The sequence below is a fragment of the Opisthocomus hoazin genome, chromosome 1 (assembly GCF_030867145.1).
Source record: "Opisthocomus hoazin isolate bOpiHoa1 chromosome 1, bOpiHoa1.hap1, whole genome shotgun sequence".
Taxonomy (NCBI): domain Eukaryota; kingdom Metazoa; phylum Chordata; class Aves; order Opisthocomiformes; family Opisthocomidae; genus Opisthocomus; species Opisthocomus hoazin.
This window is the reverse complement of record NC_134414.1, coordinates 17,952,811-17,975,276: the sequence shown is the minus strand read 5'-3', so window position 1 is coordinate 17,975,276 and position 22,466 is coordinate 17,952,811. Positions and strand designations below refer to the sequence as shown.

The window sequence follows — 22,466 nt, the reverse complement described above, 5'->3', positions numbered from 1 at the left end:
TGCAGAAGTCACCCTTGCATTCTTCTTGCTCTCTTTTAACTTTTACAGCTGAACAACACTTCGCTCTTTGTTCCAATTTCTTCTGCAAGACCTCTCAGAGTTTATTTTTTGCAACTGTAATGCTATACTTGCACATCTTGACCTCTAAGTCATTCTTTGCTGACAAATCCTTTTTTCCCCCATTATTACTCATGAGCTCTTTGTTCAGTCCAAATACACCTGGTAAGTTAAATGTCCATCCAGTTGGATCTCAAGCCTTTTCCTTTAATATTTTTCCCTGAGAACACAAACAACAGAAAATTTTGCCACCTTTTAAGTAAAAAAAAAATAAATCTAGGCCTCCTGCACAAACTTCTGAACTCCTCGACTCAGGCTTACCAACTGAGCCTTGCATTACTGACTTTCAGTTACTTACCAGCTCAGCCTTTGTCAGACTTCTGGCTTGAGATCAAGAACTTAAGTTTGCTGCCCACTGAATTAACTCAATCTCTTAGAGTCAGCTCATAGTATCCCAACCCAACTGTTAAAACCAGGTAAACAAACAGATGATGAACAGACTGATCAAGTTACTTGATAAGAAATCTGTTGAGTGTTACTTTTCAGAATATCTATGTACCCATTACAAAGCTCTAAAAACTAAACAATGAGCCAAACACACATGGCCAAACTATTTCTTATTTTCACACTGGTATCTCCCAAAATTTAGCAAGAAACGATCCTTGTCTGTAGAAAACAGGACAGAGCCAGTTCATCCCTTGCACATGTGGCAGAGTGATTCTTTACCCTCCATTAAAAAAAAATTATTATTTTCAAGTAAACTAGATAAACATATTGTTTGAATTTTACTACCTATTCATGGAATTAGGATGCACTTCAGAAAAACAGCTGACTTCCTAGTAAAGCCAGCAAGAGAAATTGTTTCCAGATATTTCAGTGAAATAACTGGTCATTTATTACCACAAGATGATGTGTTAGTGCAGTCACATGTTAAACTCCATTCCCCCTCCTTTTTCACTTTTTTACTGTGGAGTCACTCGCAATGACAGAACTATTTCAAAGAGAAATGATGATACCAAGCACTATACCTCTGTGAGGACAGCAGATCCAGAGCCTACTGAAATTAAAGTTCTCCCTACCCACATTAAGCCTTATGGTACTCTAAATTTCTGATCACATCATTAAAATCACCCTTGATACAACAAAGACTTGTGAAATTTTTTTTTCTTCATCATCTGCAATGAGAAAGTTAACACTTTACACATTCCAGCAGCCAAGCACAAATACTGCCAGTTTCCAGCCCCAAGGTACGGCAGGAGTTTATCTAAATAAAACAGACAGGGTGGGGGACAGGCAGGTAAAAGCAATATAGTTGTGAAGAAAAAAACCAACTCTTCTCTGGTCAAGCAATATTCAGAATTTCAGGAGCAAAAAGACAGTAAAGGAAGAACAGCAGAAACCAGAAACTGGGCAGAAGGATGACTGGAAACTGTGACAAAGAAAAAAAAACACAACAAAACCAGTAAGAGAAGGTTTTGATTCATCTTCCTAACTTCAAAGGAGAACCAAGGGGTTTTTCAGTTTCAAAGTTAAAACTTTTGCTTCGGATTTAAATAAAAACAGGACAGAGAGAAAAAACTATGAAAATATGCTCTGTACGCATGCAAATTGAGATTTTCCTCAATGTTTAACACTGATATAAAGGTACTAAAATGTCCCCTATACAGTGCCTCAGCTAAAGACTTAGAAGCTGTCTCCATCTGCTCTTCCCTGTCGCCTCACCTCTGGGGGACTGCAAAGGTCAAGGTTTCACTAGGAGCACAGAACCTGCACTCTTCCGCAGCACCAAGACAAACCACTCCCCTGACCGCAGAGACACCTTCGTGCAGCTACTGACCGTGCCTCCGCTGTTCACTGCCCAACATCCACCTCCACCCTCCTCGTGCGGGTCAACGCCCATGAAGCCATGGAGTGTCTGTTCCCAGCGCGGGAGGAGTGCAGGAAGACCAACAAGCGCATCGTGTAACTCGGACCGTAAGGAAGGGCGCACGCCCAGCACGCAGACACAGCTCAGCAGCACAGGTGTCTCTGGTGACCCCACCGGTTCTCCTGCCCTTGCAATGGCACCACATAACACCAGAAAAGGCTTCGCCACCGCCAGCTCTCCTACAGTATCAAGGAGTATTGCAGTGTTTCCGAATCTTTCATGTTATCACATCCTTCTTCCCATACAACTATCACGCAGCCTGATCTTATTAAAAGCCGGGGTCTGTCCCCAGAGCACTTCAGCTGCGCTGGAAGCTGCAGCAGGAGGTGATACAGGGAAGTCAAGTCAGCCCTGTCTCCTCTTTCCCTAGCCTACACTTCTCCCCCCCGCCCCCCCCCCCCCCCCGCGCACTCCCTTTTAATCCCAGTAGACACAGAAGAATTACAGTGAACTTTGTAAATGCAAAAGGGGGGGTGTGGTGGGGGGAAGAGTCAAGCATTTGGCAAGTGGACATGTCATGGGAATGTGCTGATAAGAAATATAATCTGAAAGCATATCAATAATACAAAGTAAAACATGTAACCTAACAAATAAGGTATTTTTAATTATTTTCAGAAAGCATTATTGTTATTGCTGGGCCATTTTAAGTAAAACAAAGTGATGCTTTAATACTTTATTTTAGGTCACTAGCACATACTATCTTACAAAATCCAAATAGTTTTACAGTGTGCTTTTTATTTAAGGGCTATTCAATGGACTTGTAAGACACATTTGGTATCATGATAGAAATCACGCCTGTGAAAAGCAACACCCAACAAGTAAAATCAAATGTGTATGTACCCGGCTGTACACTTGTGGTCTCATTCGTCACAATTCAAACAGGTCGCCAGCTGTCTTCTCTAGAGTGTTCCCAACCCACAATAATTTGCTGCAAAATTTCCCTTGTTCAGGAGAAATAGCTCCCATTACTTGACGAAAAAACAAAACAAAACCCCATCTCTTTACTTTTAAATGATAAGTCTGTTAATTAATTCGCTTCATAAGGAAGCAAACAGTACCAGCAGCTTAAATCTTAATGGGGTAGATCAACAATGTCCTTTTTTCCAAAAGATGCATTTCATTTGGTTTTTTTTTATCCCTATCACTTCAAACACAAGGTGCAGCTCCACAGACAGCTACACTCGCATAATCAAAAGAGAACTGAAGCTTAGAGTAGGACTAAGCCAATGCGGGAGAAATTAAAAAGAATAAAAATCTATTTATCTGAATTTATACAATGTGTTGTTAAAATACGCCTAATTTATGATCTAGAATTCTGGTTTACTGCATTTAAAACCAACTCTCAGTTCACAGGAAAAAACCCCATGTATTTAATAAACCTTTTGAAGTTTTTATTATATACTTGAGTAGAGAATGTATCACCTTAAAACAACATGCCTATGGACATCATTGAAGATACTCTATCAATAATTAGATTAATACTGAAGAGTACAGCGTTACACTGCACTGCTAAATGTTACATACAATAGGTATGATGACATTGGTATTTAATGAGGAAAGGAAAGCAACATGTATTAAACCTAGAAGTAGTTTTACATGACCAATACTGAATTCAAAGACATAAAGCCAAGTTTGGAAGGTAATGTTCAACCCAAGATAGAACGGAAATTTACTGTGGAATATAAAATACAAATAATTGTTCTTTTCCGTGAAATGGACTGTTGGTTTAACTTATGCTTACACATACAGTCTTAATGCATATTAAATACTCTCAAGTACACAAAACAACTTTTCATACTATTCCAAGCAGATACCACCACTATCTTCAGATATGTGAATGCCAGCATGGAAAAAAATATACCTACATATGTTATTTGTTCTTATGATGTCTTGCTGTGTAGGAGGTGCAAATATGCAAGCCTGCCAGAGATTTCCTTATATCTTCCTGATCTGACTGGGGAAGCACCTGGACCGTGCTGTACCTTGCTCCCGCCACGCTCTGGCAGAAAGGTCAGTCACATCCTCTCTCTAGAACCAGTCCTATCCCGCACAGACGTGCTATAGCAGGCTCTGAATTTATGCTTGAGCACGCACTTCACCTAAAGCCTCCAAGGGAGTTTTTCCCAGTAAGTAATACATTACTGAATCAGAATTCAAGATGGACCTCTGACTCATAAGGAAATTTTCTAAGGATTAACACTTGTTTTCTAGACGTCAGTGAAAAAGCAGAATAAATGTAAGATCCATGAGTGCTGGGAGGGCTGGGAGAAGAGACTTTCTTTTCCAATTCTAAAATGAAAGTAAATAGATTACTAAATAGTTACTAATTCACAGACGTATTTCCAAAGCTTTTAATGACTAGCATTATTCAGCCACACATGGTATTTCAAGCAGTTTTTCAAAAAAAACACAACATCAAATAAAATTTCCATCCTTCTTTCTGTGGCTTTAAGCCATATTGAAGAAGTACAGTGTGGGCGGGGGGAAAGCAGGACAAGAAGAGCAACAGATGGTTTTCTGATCAGACAGAAAAATCACAAGTTTCAGATTAACACTAACAAGCCACCACAAGTATCTGTAATAAAGAGACAATAATCTGCTTTCTCGGTACTTTCTACCTAACAAGAATGTGGACCTCATAAAAGCCACATAGGATCTGTAGTGTATATCTGAAGGTAACTAAACTGGATGTCTCAAAATGGCACCAGTATGGCAAGTTTTCAGCATGTCAGAATGTAAACCCAAAGGAGGACTGTCTTGAAATAAGGCTGCCAAGGCCTCCCATTCTCTTTATCTTTCACTATGTTGGCTACAAATCTAAATACAGCCTTACCTTATACAACACAGATTTCCTTTACCACTGTCACAACCTGGACTGATTTGTTCGCAATTCTTCCTTCCTTTTTTGCTACTGAATAAAGCCTATAATACAAGTGTACCATTATCTACAGCTTTAAATGGACGTACAATTTAGTTCAAAGGGAACAAGCTGCAGGATCAGTGCCTTAGTCTGCAAATGGAAATAAAGAATAACTTGTGCAATTTATAAATATTTCATAACCAGTGCTGGTTGGGCTTGAGTACAGCTGTAATATAATTTAAAAAATAGTAGCATAAGACAACTGCAATGTATTCCTGCAGAAAATAGTTGTTTTGGTTTTTTAAACTTTTTCAGAAAAGCTGTATTTGGACAAGTACATGCCTGCTCAATCTTCCCGATTATGGCTCAGGTTTCCATTTTTCGTTGGCTGCTGCTATTTTCTCTGCCACTTCTACCCTAGGTCTGCTTCCCTCACTTTCCAAGTGACAACATTTTTGGTGAAACTTCAGTTTTGAAGACAGGGATCAGTACCATAAATAATATTTACTGGGAGAGCAGAAGACAGGACAAAAGAAGTGGAGTGTGGGATTTGAAACTCTTGTTTTTCTTACCAACTCCATTCTCTTTTGGATTTCATTCCCAAGATATTAGAGGAAACAGAATCAGTGTTTTGTTTTGTTTAGGTTTAAGGTAATACTGCTTAGGTATTTACGTAAATTCCAATTTGTAAGCTAAGAGCACATCAGATGCACTGTAACTCTGAGCTGAATATTGGTGTCAAAAGACAGATTATGTTAGAAGATTCCATTGTGGGAAAAGAAGTTAGAATAGTAAGATAATGGTTCACCTCTTTGTGGGGTTTCAGTCTTGTTTAAATTTGGAAAATTAATATTGGATGAGCTGCCTTATCCTCCATTTGGTTTCTCTTACTTCCCTAATCTGGATATCAGATTTTATAGATCTGTAATAAGGACCTCATACATTCCTTCAGTCTGTGTTTACATTTACCACAACTCCCATCTCCATAAGAACAGGGGAAAATAGCTATGTGTGCCTTCCTATAATACAATGAAATATTCTTCTGATAGTAAAAGACATAGGTTGAAAAAAAGATTCAAGTATACAGGTTTTACAATTACATGGAAATACCCCGACAGACACTCTCACACTGACAGCAAATTCTGCCAGCAGACAGGGGTTTAAATTCACAGCCCAAATAACCACAAATTTCCTTGCAGAATTCCATCATGGGAAGGGTACATAAAGGTAGAGGCAACTCTGTCTGGTCTGTACTGCTCTTGTGATAGAATCAAGACAAACTTAGAGCAGACAAAGTCAAGCAATTTCAAACTCAATAAATTAACATTCTTACTATCTGCTCCATAATTCATCTGATAAGTAAACTCTGCAAGGGCTTAATCCAATGCTTTTTTACTAATTAGTACCATGATCTTTCAGATTTTGAAGCAATTTCTACCTAATACAGACTTCAAACTTCTCTGATTAACTAAAAATAAGAAATTTTAAAAAAATATTTCCATCCAATTTCAAGGATGACTTATCCTGACTTAACACAGACATAAAAAAAATAAATCCTAACTACTGCTGGAAGAGTTAGATCCTCCCAGGGAGCACAGCTTACAGCAGTAATTTTGCATCCTGTGGCAATTCCCACCTTGAACTGTGAGGAAAGGTATTCTGCCAAATTTTTTCACTTCTTGAAAATAACTGTCCTACCCCACAAAAAAAAATGCAAGTTTGCCAAACAAACCCATTATACATTAGAAAGGAAAAGTATGATAAGAGACAGATACATAGAGATGAAAAATGTCTGGTTTAAAACTTCTGCAAAGAAATTAAACAAATGAGGAAGCAAGAAAAATGACAAAGACTTTTATGCCCAGATTTATGCTTCAAGGCCTAAATATTGTTCTTTAAGTATGATCACATCTTCCATTCTATACTGGCAAGCAGAAAATGTTATCAGTGCACAGCTACTGACATCCGTAAAACTAAAAGTAAACAAATCCCAAGGCTTTTGTCTACTTGAGTTAAAGCACTGTAAACTCACAGCAAATGCAGTGGTATTTTGTCCCCTACGTCATCATTCTGAGCATACTGGCTCTTTGCAGCATTAGGACAGAGAGATGGCTAGGGTAGTAAGTGCTCCAAATACACCATGAAGACAAAACCAGAGATGAAACTGTCACAGACGCAGTAACAGTCTCCCCACTTGACCTCCCCTGGTTTATGGCATTCAGTCCCTGTACGGTTTTTATGGAATGTGCCCCATGAACAGATGTTTAAAAGCCCTTCCTTCCCTTGCCAGCCGTACCAGGCACAAGCATTTCCCCCGACCAGTCCTCCAGGTTTTGTCACACTGTATAGGCAAGACAGACCAGCAGAAGAGACCAGCAAGCTCCACAGGAACCATGGAACCTCCTGTCTGAGCACAATACACGTGTGCCTCCAAGCGCAGACTAACACGTGAACCATAGAAGGCAATACATTCAGATCTAAGCTTAAACAAAGCCCAAAGCTTTGCAAGATGTGTTTGCAAGTACAGTATAATATGCACATACCATATTAGGCAACTGGAATTTTAACTTACAAGTATTTTCACTCTGCAAAATTTAATGAGCAAATATAACAAGGTATTTTATGAAGGGCTTTTTCCCCCAAACATATGTAAAGCATAAAATGTAGGACTGCAATTAGCAGTAAAAATCCTTTTCCCCGTTACAGATTTTATTGAAACAAACCTTTCTCAGCGTAACTATCTAAATCAAGCTACAAACAGTGTCATACTCAAGAATTCTTTGCTATAAAAAGTAGCTATCGTGTCACAATTATTTAAACGAAAAAACAGAAGTCTTTTAAAAAAGTTCAAGCAATGCTTTGAGCCAAGACATCTACACTTTGCACTCCACTCCTTTTCAACAAAAGTCTACCAAAAAAGTTACGCATGTTGATCTACAAACTAAGATGACTTGCAGGAAAGTCATCTAGAATTTCCACATCTACTGTCAGCACTTGTCAAACACAATACTTGGAGAGATAACCTTAAGACATGCAATGTTACACAATTTAAACAAATCCAATTACTTGACTTAATATCAGCAAATTGCCATGCTCTCCTCATGAAGAACCTCACAAAGCAAATAGAAGTAGAAAATTCTAGGTGGATGAAACAAGGGCAAAATGTTTCCCAGAGTCCTGAAAGGTTTTTTTAAGTTTATCACGGCTGTCTATCCCACAGTATGTTAGCAAAAACCAAACCAAAAAAACCCCACACCAAACAATTGTTCAACTATCACCACCACACTTTTAACACTTTATTAAAAAAACAGCTGCAATATATCCACCCTGTGTTAGTGTTCTGCTTTGATTAAAAAAGCAGCAAATATTTTGAAATTATATCATTCAGTTTGGAAATTTATCTATCTTCAGGAGCATGAATTCTTCAACACAATTCTTCAATACAACACTACTAGAGCCATGGTAGAAAAAGCCCATTCTAGACTCCATTTGCCTATAGCACCCCTCCCAAAATGTGGCATCCTGAAGTGACAGTAGACACATTTTAAATCTTCTAAGCAATTTCTTCCATTTTATTAGGAACATGAGAATGAATGAATCTCCCAGGCAGTCACTTGCTCTCACAAATCACTGTATCAAAATCCTTCCACAAATTCGTAAGTCACTATCCTTTTCTCTCCTCTTCCTTCTACACTTCTGTGAAGGGGTGGAGGCTTTTGGGACTGGCCACAACAAATCTTGTTTGCACCATGTTCTCACAGAATAAAGAGATAACAGTTTTAGACAAGTCATCATTAAGAAACACTGCGTCTCTATGTGACTATAAAATAGGGTTTAAATTCATCGTATCTGCTGAAGAGACATGAGCCTCTTTCCACCTGATGGAGCCACAAGCACGGCAGTCCTGAGGCTGAGCTCCATAGCTGCATAGCTCAGCAGGGCGTGGGGAACAATATTCAATACATTATCTTCTCTCCAACAGGTATGAAGTGATGTTCAAAGTAGGTCTCCAGAAGCACTTTAAACCCTAGCATCTGGAATTGGCCCCCATCAAAATGAACAGCATAACTTCCTATACTGTAAGAGTCCATTTAATCCAATTAATCTTTACCTTAACTAAATTAACCATTGATCTTTGACTTGAACAGATCACAATTCTCCAGAGTTGACTCACATCCACAGCTTGTCAGAGGAAGAACAGCTTTAAAAACCATGGAAATAGATAAGATCAATGGTAGATTCTGGTCTAATCAGAGATTCTTTCAATCCTCTTCTGCTTTCCTTTGCACCCTGCCTCGCCTCCAAACAAACAAAAAAAAGAATCGCAATATTGACTATGAATACAAATCTTTCATTCTAAGAAAACAATTGCTACTTCATGCTCAAGTTTTTTTTTACAGTTGAATAACAAGACAATGTGGAAAACAACCACTGGGCAACATAAAATATATTAAGCTGCAAAAGTAATATTCAATCCTAGCATTCCATAAACAAAGGAGTTAGAAGTAATTATGACTACATTTCAGGTTTGCCAGATCCTTGATTCTTCAGAGGCACATCCATACTTTAAATGAAGGGAAAAAAACCTGATATTTCAATGTTTCCAGCTGTACAAACCTTGTTTGTGTGTGGCTCTTTGCGGGTGCTGAAGTAGGGGAAGTAAAAGGAAAAGCAATATATTCAGAATGCAGCTGAGAATCATTAATACTGTTTTTCTGATTTGTAAAATTTAGTGCGTTTATTACTTGAATGGTGAAACACTTCAATTAGGAAAAATACCACCAAGTACTTCAACAAATGTTAGGTTTGCCATAATTGCTTTGTTGAATTTAGACCTACAAAGGGATCAAGGACTTCCTGTGCTTAGAACCCTGAACTCTACTAAGGATTTTGATTTTAGAAAGTATAAATAGTTCATCTTATTTGCTCAAATCTGAAGATGAATATCTCAAAGCTGAGTCGATCAAACCACTACCTGTTTTTGAAAACTAGTGCCTGTTGTTCAAGAGGTGTATTAACTCGACATCTCTAAAGTGTTATGCCTGTTTATGAGAAGTGTATTATATGCAGCACAGTACATACCAGTTATTTCCAAACCAACTCTGTAAGGCAATTCTTTAGTCCTCAGACTGTCTCCCCACAGGCATTCATACTTCCACTGGGATTAGAAATTACAAAGCTAAGTGATGAAGGACGGAAGAAGAGGTACGTTGAAGGCATGGAATGAGGACAATAAAGTAGAATGCATCTACAAGAGTCCAGAAGATCACACTATTAACAAGGCACAAAACAGATACTTCATCTTGATCCGGGAGTGGCATGTCTACATGCCTACTCAGCTGTTCAGATCAAATGTTGACTCATGCCACCTCCTTAGCAGAATGCACCAGGACAACCAAAGCTACTGCTGTCCATTACCCGCCTTCTGTAAACAGCATGAGCTCCAAGGCAAGTGGCAGTCTGAGACATCACGTTTGCAGCCCAACATATTACAGTGAACTAGCATGAATTTTAGACTCCCTTAGCACACCGGTACGTAAAGTGCAGTGACTGAGGAGATCACCTACTTCACAGCCAGCTACTCCTGTCACAGAAGTAGGGCAGGACAGACAGGAAGGGCAGTAACTGCATCAGCCACCCCAAATTGATTTTCTTCATTTGAATTGGCATCTCAATGTAACAGGGAATGGAGCATGCAAATTCTTCTAGTAACCTTCTGATATATATCTTGGAGAAGAAATAAAAACAAAACCTGTATTGATGTTCTTTTTTTATCTTTTCCTCTTCCACAGATAAAGGCCTATTGTAACACTATTTCATTTCCTGCTTTGTCAGCTTCATTTGACCTTCCACAGCAAGGACAAGAGTTCTGGGCTGGACCAACAGAATGCCAACCTCCTCTTTCTGGTGCAGATGCTGCTTTGAAGCCTCTATGGGATCCCACCACTAGCATAAAATCACTCATTCCTTGGAGTCAAGAAACAACAGCATTCCAGAAACAGGTGACATTTGTTTAAATATACACCAGGGATAAAAAAAATAACAGTAGGAACATATTTAACAAATTTTAAACAAATGCTTCAGGCATTTCACACCCTGACTGTGCCGAGTTCCTCCCATAATTTGTTACTATTTAACTTTTGTAGATAAAAATAGTCCAATAGGAGTACCAAATAACTCTCTCCTGTGATTCAGAACTTCCAAGTAGCTTATGCAAAGTTGCTTTTGAAGGTCACCTAAAAAGCTAATCTTAAAATTCATTCTTCCAACTGGAGGAAGAAGAGTTGGCAAATCTATGCATGTAGTTACTGTGGAAAAACAGCATACAATCTTTCTATGCAAATTCACTCTCAGTTGCAAATAGCCTTCTACGCTAATTCCGGACTCAACCCTTCCCCACCCATCTAAAAAAACGCCTTTTGTAAATACGCTTGTCTCTACTCTGTTCCACAAGGTCAACAACCTTAAGCACTAAGACAGTTATTGGGATGATGCCTACGCTAACAAAATCCACCCCCAGAACTCCACCCTCAAGATGGTAGCAAGATCCTCCTCTTCCCCTCCACTAGACCTCAGCCCCTGGAATTCATTTCACATTTATTTGGTGTATGTTATTTGGTAATTCCATTCAGAAACCTGGTTATGAATGCGAATTCAATGCAAAGCAGGTAGAATATTAACCCTAAAAAGAACTTTCCTGAACATCAAAGCTAACCTCCAGTGATTAAGGAGATGTCCTGTAAGATATCCAAGTGATTCAGACCGTAGGTGGCTCCATGGGATTTAATAAACACTTCTGAACCAGCCAGGCAAATTCAAGAAGTCATTGCACACCACAAACCATAACAGAGATACAGTGGCTTGCAATCATGACTAGCCTGACAGCTACCTTCTGAGGCTCCTGATTAGCCCCCGACTAGCTCCCAAAGAAAGTCGCCAAACTTGGAGAGTGCAATGCCCACAAACTGCTTTGCCAAGATTTCCCTCCACACACTTTAGGTAGGCATACAGCTCCTATAAATTCACCTTTTGTTTTTTCTCCATGTTAACAGAGCATTGCATCTGCAGTTTGTATCATTTAAAAAATTGAATTTGGTACCTCTGAATGCCAACTAAGCTTCTACATCGTTATAAGAGACAGGGGGAAGGAAATTTTCTTTTTTTTTTTTTTTTTTCTTATTTCTGTAGTTTTATACAAAAGATGGATCTATTTGCTGCTTGGAATAACAGGATGCTTGTCCTCTGACAGGCTCTCAAAGAGGGCAAAGCAGCTGCTAACTCAAAAGTATCGTGCATGTGGATGCCCGGTACAAGCGAAAAAGACAGCAGAGCTTCTGGCATCATTGCTCAACTCAAACAAGAGAGCCTTATGAACACAGCAGCGGACTCTCACAAACAACTACTGTTGAAGTTTTTTTCTTTCGTTTTTTTTTTTCCTTTTTAAGTTCTTTCTGCCCAGTGGATCCACATTTCAGTGGATTTTTCAAAGTTCAACTTGAAACTAACTGCTGTACACAACATAATTGCATGGTATGAGTTAACAGTTCTGTAGGTGGTTAGTTGCTAGCAATTTTAATAACCCCATGAATGACTTGAGGTTTGAGTCAGCAAAGATCACATGAGCCACAACTGCTAGCAGCAAGAGGAGAATTCAGTTCCCATAAGGAAAGATATCACATTTTACAACTTCTGACCTATTCCTTGCTGCTCAATTAATAATGATTTTATAGATCATAATAATCCCATTACATTCCTAAATCAACCATCTGATGCTACCTGAAACAGCTGTCATATATCAATATAATTCTCTTCAGGAAAAAAAAAAACCCTCAAAACCAGCAGTAACAGAGTGAAATACACAGCCTTTCAGTGCTTTTGCCTAAAGAGCACACAGTAATAAAAACCAGATACTAAAGTAAAATGCCAGAATATCAGAATGGAATTATTTGACTTGGTTTCTTTTAATTCTGCAGAGCGTGGCCTTACACTGCTGATATTAAATCATACTGATTTATAATTAGCCATAATACAAAATAGACAAGAACTTGTTAAGGAACAAGACAGAATTCCATTGAGTTAAATAATAAAGTTTATTACTTTCATCTGTATCAGCGACAATCCAGATCATACAAACAGAAGAAAAGAGGATAAAAACCAGGGAGATTCCTGGAGAAGGAATCAGGTGACACAAACTGGATATTAGGAAAGGAAGAACTGAGCAAACCTTGTCCTTGCAAAATTTATGCCTGCACAGTGTACACTGAGGAAAAAGACACTTGATTCATTAAAAACATAATTTTTGCACTGATCTCATCTGTGTTACGTTCTAGGTTACCTATAAGGTTTGAAACATGTAGAAATCATGCATCTATTCTGCACAAAACTCTCACTAGACATGACAAATGACTGACATCCTTTACATTCATTCACTGTCAATTTAAAGTATCTAATCTCTGTGCAAAATATTAATTGCAAAGGGGGCTGAGAGTAACTGCGCACAGGGTGATATATCTAAAAAGAGCAAATGGCAAAGTGTTGTCAAGTCTTGGCTATTTCAGACCGAGGGAAGCACAGTTGTTAGGAAGATGAGAGAAGCAACACCCTTTCCTTAGAGTAAGGGTGAGTTACATCACACCTTTGTTACTATGCCTATCTATGTTAATGATTTACTGTCATTCATTGTGTTATTATTGCATCCAAGAAGCCACTTTCTCCGTAACTTTTCAATTGCGCAAAAAATTCAGCTTGGCTGAATTCAGCTTGGCTAATCCCACGCAACCGGAACTAATATCCGTGTTCTACTATCAACTGTTGCTAGCTGTTGATTTTTTCACGAGAAAAGCTAGCAAAGCTGAAGACCACCGCTGCCCAAACCCAATTCGCTGGCAAATCTCTGAAAATCTCAAAAAGCTTTTTGTAGCATGAATCCTTTGATGTTCATAGTTTAAAAAAAAAAAAAAAAATCAAGCTGTAGATAATTTGAGGAAGAAGCCAATCTGCTTATTCAAGCAAGTCACGGGAACAGCCAACAATCCATGCACAAAATGTCTGACTCTCAAGTGCCCATGGTATGGCTGAAAGTGGCTATGTAGATAAACCTGGGTAACTTGTAACAATGTGGAAAGATTACATAAAATGCATTTTTTCTCAAAAAAGAACAACACTTCTGTGGAAGAATTAAATATCTGTAAATAAGAAGGAAGAAATCATAAAAATTAGAAAACAAAGATGGGAATTAAAAGAAAACAAAACCTCCAAATAAATCGCTGGATTAAACCATAGACAGAGTAAAATAAATATGAAGAATATCATAATAATTCTGCATATATTGAGTGTGTCACGGAGCTTAATTAGAACTACTTCTCATGTATTTTGTGTCAATTGCTTATTGGAATAGATGAGCTGTATAAAGGGAGCAGCTAAAAAAGCACAGGTTACAGGAAATGCAAATAAAACTAAATGCTGCTATTAAAGCCCAGGCTGGCAAAAAAATCAAAAAATTATGTTGTTCTTAGTTATTGAACAGAGACCTTCAAATTCAGTATTACCTAAAAAAAAAAATTCATGGAGCTATCAACTCAGTTCAAAATATTTATTATTGGTAAGAAAAAAAAGAGAAAATTCACTTATATTTCAACTGTGAAAGAAGCTGAAACTTTTTTTTTTTTAACAGAAATAATCATATCCTGACAGAAAACGTCTTATTCAGAGGGTGCATTTCTAACGCTAAGGTGGATTAGGGTAGATTTCCAATGCTAAGCTTGAAATAGCAATGTATTTTAAAATTGTCAGAATGTAGTCCCTGTGTTAAGCCCCTATGTATAGTGTTTTTTTACAGACCTTATCAGGTATCACCGAGTATCACTGCAGACTGACGTGAAACTTCCCAGTGGCCTGCACAATCGTAGATATTCTTAAAAAAGGAAGTAAAGGCAGAAGGAGGCACAGAGAGCAGGATTCATCTATACAAAGCTGTCTTTGATGATAAGCAAACATCTAGCTTGTTGGGTCATGTTAAAGATATGGACAAATTCTAGGTCATGGCTCTAGGGAGATCAAAAATTGAGCCTTACCCTATAAAAGCACACAGTACCATTCAAGCTCTCTCAGACTTGAATTTGATTCCTGTCAGTTTACCTTTTACTCTTATAAGCTTCTTTGATGTACACGACAATCCATCAGGCAGTGGGTGCTTTAGAAGCTAGAAATCTTCTCTTTGAAGATCCAAGTGAAATAAATCAGCTGTCAAACTTCATGAACTCTGTTTTTTTCTTAAATAGTTTTAAACGCCTGTTTAATGTCCAAACAATAAAATGTCTTTTCTTTGCTACATTTAGGTTACAAGTATAATGAAAGTTGTCTTTGTCCTCAGTCACCTCATTTTAAATGCAAACCCTTGTCTTTAAAATAGTTATAGACCAAATCTAAGACAACTGAGATACTATGGATTTAGTTTAAATGCATAAAGCATGTACAAGCTAACTTTTGCAGCCAAGAAATAACATGTAGAATGCCAAAGAGTGCATAAACACCATTCATTTTTGTCTTTTGCCAAGCCTGGCACACCTTAAGAATATATGCGGGTGTATATCTGAATAGAAGCAGCTCAGTGTTTTCACTCCCCCACTTTTATTTCTCAGTAAAATTAAACCTCCCCCTGCCAAAGGCTAGTGGAAGACAGTGACCAAATACCAACCATCTTTGATGACAGTCTCCTAACTATCACAGTCTTGCAGGAATCAGGATGAGGCACATCCTCCCAGTGAAAGCAAGCAGGTCAGACCTTTTGCCCAATGATTAGGTAACTCAACCAGGAAAAGGGAAATATTGAAGGGAGAGGAGACTTGAAAATAGGTTATAATAAGAGATACGGTTGGAAAACCCCAAATTCAAGTTTCCTCTCTGCATTACATAGATTTTTTTTAAAAATACCAATGAGTCCTACATTCCTTCTTGTAGTGCCAAATTATGTATTTTTAGAAGCAACTATTTTTTAACAACCAGAAGCAACCAACTCTTTAACTTCCTTCTTCCCAGAAGTTTTGGGAGAGACATGGAGGCCATGTGTATGTAAGACTCTGGATACCAAACCTCACCATTCTGAAAACTGATTATAATACAGGTTTCTCACCAACAGGAGCTGGAGCACTGCAGCTGCTGCAGCACTCCCTGAAAGCATCACTGCAACCGCGGCAATGCCATGCAATAAAGAATGGCAGAATTTCCGAATCCTAGAAATGTTTCCAGGTTTAAGTCTGCTCAAGGAAGAATATTTTCAAGATGCTAAATAGGCTTATGTTCAAGACAAGCTGAGCTGTTCAGTTCTGCGAATGCAGAAGTTCTGGGTGTGTGCAGAGACAAAACATTAAGCAGTTAGTAAATTTTACTGGCAAAAGCTCAGACAACTATATACTTTGGAATGCAAAAGTTGTAAAGAACGTATTCCTGGTTTTAGGCCCTTAAATACTTCCTGTGTCTTACTAGGCACTTAAGTGGTTTTTTGCAGACCTATGGTACTTCATAGGAAACTTGCATATCTTTTAGTATCCCAATGAAAACTGGCTGGAAATTAAAAATAGCAGCAGAATTTAGAAGATTAATAGCTGACTCCGTTGACAAAGTACTGCTGAATACTTTGCACCACAATGAACCAAGCTATGTCATGAAGACATAGCCTTTTTGACATGTCTTTTTGAAGTCTTGCGTGATTTCTATTCATTGAATTTTTTTTAATTTTTGTTCTATGCTCCATTGAAGAAAAACTGTTAACTGTGGTATCATATTAAATATATAAGAAACAATCTAAAATGCCACTGCAACCAGAGCATAGAATGTACTTACCAATATTAATTTCATCATCAGTTTCAGCGTCTCCAATACACTCAAACTGGAAATCTTGTAAAGACTGTGAAAATTTTTGCACTGCCATGGATAAATCTAAAATTTGAGAATAATAAAAAAAGAAAATCAGAATTAGTCCACTAGAATATCACTGGAACAAGGTTTCATGCATTCCTGCATGAAATATTTTTTCTGTTTACAAAGCTTCCTCTTTAGTATCTTTTTAGTACCATAACTTCATTCAGCAATCCCTATCACCATTTAAAAATCAAAGTACCTGAGATATCCTAGAAACCTATGAAACATGCTAGATGCCAGATTTCAAACACTAATACAGGTATCACGCTGACAACTAAAGAATTGCTATACTTCTTGAAAAATAAGAATTTAGAACAAGAAATTAACATCTAGTCGCAAATTGCATATGCCAGTAAACCACTGTTATATAAATGCTGCAAGACTCATTTGCAGATTAAAATCAAGCTTGTAACAGTTTCTTACATAAAACATCATCAAAAGAATTGCATTCTAACTATTCTAATACATTAAAACATTATATAGTGTTATGCAAAAGCTTTGTAAAAAGAAATTGAAGGGACAAAAATAAATCACAGGTCCTCGCCAATCAACTAGGCTGTCAATGGATTATTTTCACTGAATTACACAAAGTGGACCTTCAGACCAAAGAAGTGTCAAAGTAATCCAAAGTACAGAACATGAAATTTCATTAGAATTGTACACACTCCAACAAAAAAAACTGTGTAAATACTAAATATCAATGTAACCACAGAAATCTGTTCTTTTCTTTTTTAGGTATACTAATGGCAAATGGACAGATAAATGTGATAACAAATTAACTCGGTCAAGACTTAAAAATTATACCAGTCCAGATGAGCCCAGAAAACCAGCAAGAATCCTCTATGTCCTAGAGGATATATCTGTGGTATCTACTTTGAAGCTAGGTTTAAAGCTAGGAAAACTGGCAATTAATATTCTGATATCGGCTAAATTTAATCAAAAGTCATGGGAAGGGTAAGTTATGAACAAAAGCCGAGTCACAAACTCTGTTTCAAAAGCATCATGTATCTGTCTCCATCCTTGTGGATGTTCAAAAGCCATCTGGAGATCGTCCCAGGCAACCCTGGTGTCCCTGCTTGAGCAGAGGGGTTGGACCAGATGACCTCCAGAGGTCCCTTCCAACCTCAGCCATTTGGTGATTTCCTAAACCCTCTGTTCTTATGAAGCCATAAATACCAATTTACTCAATGCTAGAGACAAAACTAGAAGGCCAACCTTTTTCCTGGCAGGAATAAAACTTAATATACAAATACTCAAATTGGCCTGATGTCCAAAGTCAAGACAGACACAAAGAAAGTAGCGTCATTTAAATTTGAACAATCTCCAAGAGTAAGAATCATTCCACTATCCTAAATGAAGTAAAAGTTGAAAATCTTTCAAACACCTCCAAATAAGAATCCACACAGTAAGGTGACTGAAATTTATTTTTTTTTTAAATAAAGGTAACCACTGTCAAGCAACAGCATCACTATCAGGATACTATCCCTGTATTTGCTCAGTGCCTGCTGCTTTCCTATTTTATGTGCAGCTCTAGGGAACATCAGTCCAACAAGAGAACCAGCAGTCTTTAGACAATACAGACATGAACAGATTTTTTTCTTGTATTAGTAAGAAATTCCATAAGTTTGTCTGATAAATAACTAGTGTGTAAAGAACTGGGTAAACAAATTCCGTATCTTTTTGATAAAATGCATAGAAAACAGGAAAGAATGCTCCCTCCCTTCCCCGAAGGAAAGGTGTCCCCTGAACTTCAGCCTGCAGGCCACTACCTCTTTGACCATTTAATGCTGCTATGAGATTAAAGAAATGAACATTAAAAAAATATTAAAAGTTACCAGAGGAGATTTTAGGTATCTGCCCTAGTTAATTGTTTCTTTCAGAAATTTAGAAAACATACTTCCTCTAAAATAAAACTCTGACTGCGTCGATATGAATTATTTAGCAACTATTTACAATATTTAAAAGTCAAAACATAAAGTAATTTCTTACATCTTTTCTTTTAGAATATGTATTGCATACTTTTTGTATTTTCTTTAGATGAAAAAAAAAATCTCCACAATAAAGGTTCCTTACATCCACATCACATAATTTTCTATATAAATTCTTATTTTATGCATGAGACGCACTGTTCTTCACAGTATATTGACATTGGTAATGAAATTAGTTATAAAGCAGATTCATCTGTGGTTTCCTGACACTGAAGTATCCTCTCATTATCAAAATATATGGTGTTTTCCATTAAGAGACACACAGAATTACTGCATCCTTACTGAACATTTCCTACTGTTCTGTACATGAAGATTGTATTATTAAATGTATTAACAAATTAGATGCTAAACACCAAGTGCATCCTACTGTTTGTATAGATGAAAACAAAATAGATCTTCAGAAGATGAAGTATTCAGTTTTCTGCAAATACAGCATCTTTGATATCTAAGCAACTGACTGTTCTACAGCTGTTAGAAAAATGTAAACTTGAATTTGTTCACAGCATGATGCTTTGAGTTTAAAGGGAAGAAATGTAGTTTTATTGTTGGCTCTTCCACCAAGTTACTACACTGAGTCCTAAACCGTTCTATAAAACTGCTGCATACCAATTGGTGCCAACAGGAATAATATGGCCTTAAAGTGACTGAATGAAAAAGATTCTGTATTGCAAGTACACTGAAATGTAAAAATCAACTATCACTAATAGGACTGAGGATTTATTCCCTCCGGACAATCTAACAGCTGCCCCGATGACCAGCATCTCTGTGAACACGAAAGGAAATGAGGGAGCATGGACTCTCCCCTATCACTCTTCCCCACGCGCAAGGTTCAGTGGAACAAATGTCAAGGGAAAGGAAAACGAATGATAAAAATATCCAAGGTGGACTCTCCATTTTATATCCTGGACTAGTCATACACAGATGCTGATCTCTTTCACTGTGTCAGCAAATCAGACAGTGGTAGTGCTTATACATTTTGAACCTCAAGGAGGCATATTTAACCTAACCCAGAAACAGTGGGTATGAAAAATGTAGTGAGAATTACAGAGATCATAACTTGATAAAATCATCCAGAATGATACCATTTGGAGATTTCTGCCTCTATGTGAGGCCTATTCTAATGGCTTGAAAGTATGAGAAGATACCGTCTTAAGGTTAAAGCTGTTCAGTGTATTAAGGAATAAAATGAAGTTCAAAAGTCAGATGTTTCCTGTGACACTAATTTACAGGTTCTGTACAAAGTTAATTTTACCTGAAAACACAAAAAAATACTATTCTACAGAAAATTCCAGCTTACTTGGACAGCTTCGCAGAGGTTGTAATAGGAGTTACTCTGTAAGAACTCACGGCTCAACACAGCATTTGAACCACCAACATTGGACTATGCGGTGCAGTTAGTTATATTTATCAACTTCTTTCTTAGGAGCATCACCACTTGACTCGAAAGCGAACCGTATCCTGGGCTGCATCAAGAGAAGTGTGGCCAGCAGGCTGAGGGAGGGGATTCTGCCCCTTTACTCCACTCTTGTGAGTCTCCACCTGGAGTACTGCATTCAGCTCTGGAGCCCCCAATGTAAGAAGGACATGGATGTGTTGGAGCGTGTCCAGAGGAGGGCCACGAGGATGATCAGAGGGCTGGAGCACCTCTCCTATGAGGACAGGCTGAGGGAGTTGGGGCTGTTCAGCCTGGAGAAGAGAAGGCTCCGGGGTGACTTTATAGCAGCCTTCCAGTACCTGAAGGGAGCCTACAGGAAGGATGGAGAGGGACTTTTCCCAAGAGTGTGTAGTGATAGGACAAGAGGGAATGGCTGTAAACTAAAAGAGGACAGAATTAGATTAGCAATTAGGAAAAAATTATTCACCATGAGGGTGGTGAGGCACTGGAACAGGTTGCCCAGAGAAGTGGTGGCTGCCCCCTCCCTGGAAGTGTTCAGGGCCAGGCTGGATGGAGCTCTGTGCAACCTGGTCTAGTGGAAGGTGTCCCTGCTCATGGCAGGGGGGCTGGAGCCAGATGGTCTTTAAGGTCCCTTCCAACCCAAACCATTCTATAATTCTGTGATTCTCTGATTACAAAATTCGCCTGGTCACAGAACGGACCAGTTGCGCAAGAAGCAGCCCTCCTTTAAGAGACACGAAGAGTCAAAATTGAATTAAATCAGATCTAAGAGCAACCGCCTCATCAATCAAGAGGAGGTAAATGGTATCACTACCTTCTTATCTCATCTGGACAAAAAAATAGAAAGAGTAGAAAGATGGGGCAGAGACCTTGTCCAGCTTTACAAGATGTCATTTATCACTGTATATCCCAGAGTCTTAATGTCACTGAGAGACCTCAATGCATCCTGCTCCTTCTAGGCATAGGAAAGTAAATCACCACACCGAACAAATCACCTTTTTATCATCTGCAAGCTATGTGGCATTACAAGAGTCGCTGTTACTCAGCTTCTAGCACGTACATTGTGATAGTCATGCCCCTCTTTTCATGGAGTCCACATAACTAGGATGCTTCACTTAGACCAGGACAGAAATTGTCTTACAAGTAGAGTTAAAGGATCTTCTAAGTTACTATAAAAACCTTACCAGCTTTATTGACTGACAGTACAAATCTATCCTCCAGGGAAGGACCGCCGTTCTAAAGTCTCAACGATAACACAAATGCTGTTGCCCCTGCTCTTCTGCAGGCACTCAAATAGAGTAATCTCTCTGTGTGCCAGCAAAAGAGTGAAAACACACCCTGTTATCCCCCAGTTGCCAGAGGGGTGAATTTCCAACCGGCAATTCTGTTAACATTTATTTTCCAACAGTACTCACCCACACCTTTTGTTTCCTGTTTTCCCCAATTCCAAGGGAGGATTCACTTCAGTTTTGCAGCAAGGCACATAGTCAAGAGTAGCCACCTACACGCTACTTACAGTGAGTGGAATGAGAAAACTGAGATAGAGTTGCCTGTTTCAGTAAGGGCTCAAGGAAGTCAACCGGCCAGCAAGATTTTTTTTGTGGATCTCTGACAAAGGAAGTACTAAAAAAAAAAAATTATACTACAACATGACCAGAAACAATAAAAGGATAATTGCAGTTTAACCACATGAAAGTAATATAATACCACTATTAAATATGGACACATACAATACCAACTATCCATATCATAATGCTAATGAACGAATAATAAAAATCATCATCCATTCAGGAAAGTCACAGAAGAATCAGGAAATGCGTTACTCTGTTGTACTTCTTCCTGAAGTTTTCTATTTTTGATCAATCTGCTTAACACATATTTACCCAATAAAAACATGGAAGAAACCTCTACATTATCCCAGAAGTCAGGTTTATTTAAGATTCATTTTGTTTCAAATTGCCAAAAATGAGGATTTAATTTGAACTGCAATATATTAACTTCTCTTAGGCTTCAGATAGGGACTTCTATGCTGGACACAGGATGATAAAACTATGATGCAGTCCCTCTGTATCACCAGAAATATTCTTCAACTTTCTTGTCTTAGATTTGTTAAACAGGTCATAAAATAAATTCTTATACAGAACCTTGAGGAGGAGGAGAGAACAATACATTGCACCAAAGTGATGAAATGATGGATGCTATTACCTGAAAGATGAAAGAATGAGTGTATTTGCTTTGGCACAGCCCTTCACAACAAGGATCAAGTTCTACAGATAAGGAAACTTGACAAGAATTCTACAAGTTGGTAAGCGCAAAGAA

General features: G+C 38.1%; 1 protein-coding gene across 1 annotated transcript in view; it reads right to left on the bottom strand.

Annotated features, from left to right (window-relative positions):
* The window catches only part of ARHGAP42 (Rho GTPase activating protein 42), a 174,652-nt gene that overhangs the window by 119,020 nt on the left and 33,166 nt on the right, over positions 1-22,466 (bottom strand). Inside the window, exon 2 of the mRNA XM_075417838.1 lies at positions 16,686-16,781. Coding sequence (XP_075273953.1) covers positions 16,686-16,781 — 96 coding nt within the window. The remainder of the gene's footprint in view (positions 1-16,685; positions 16,782-22,466) is intronic.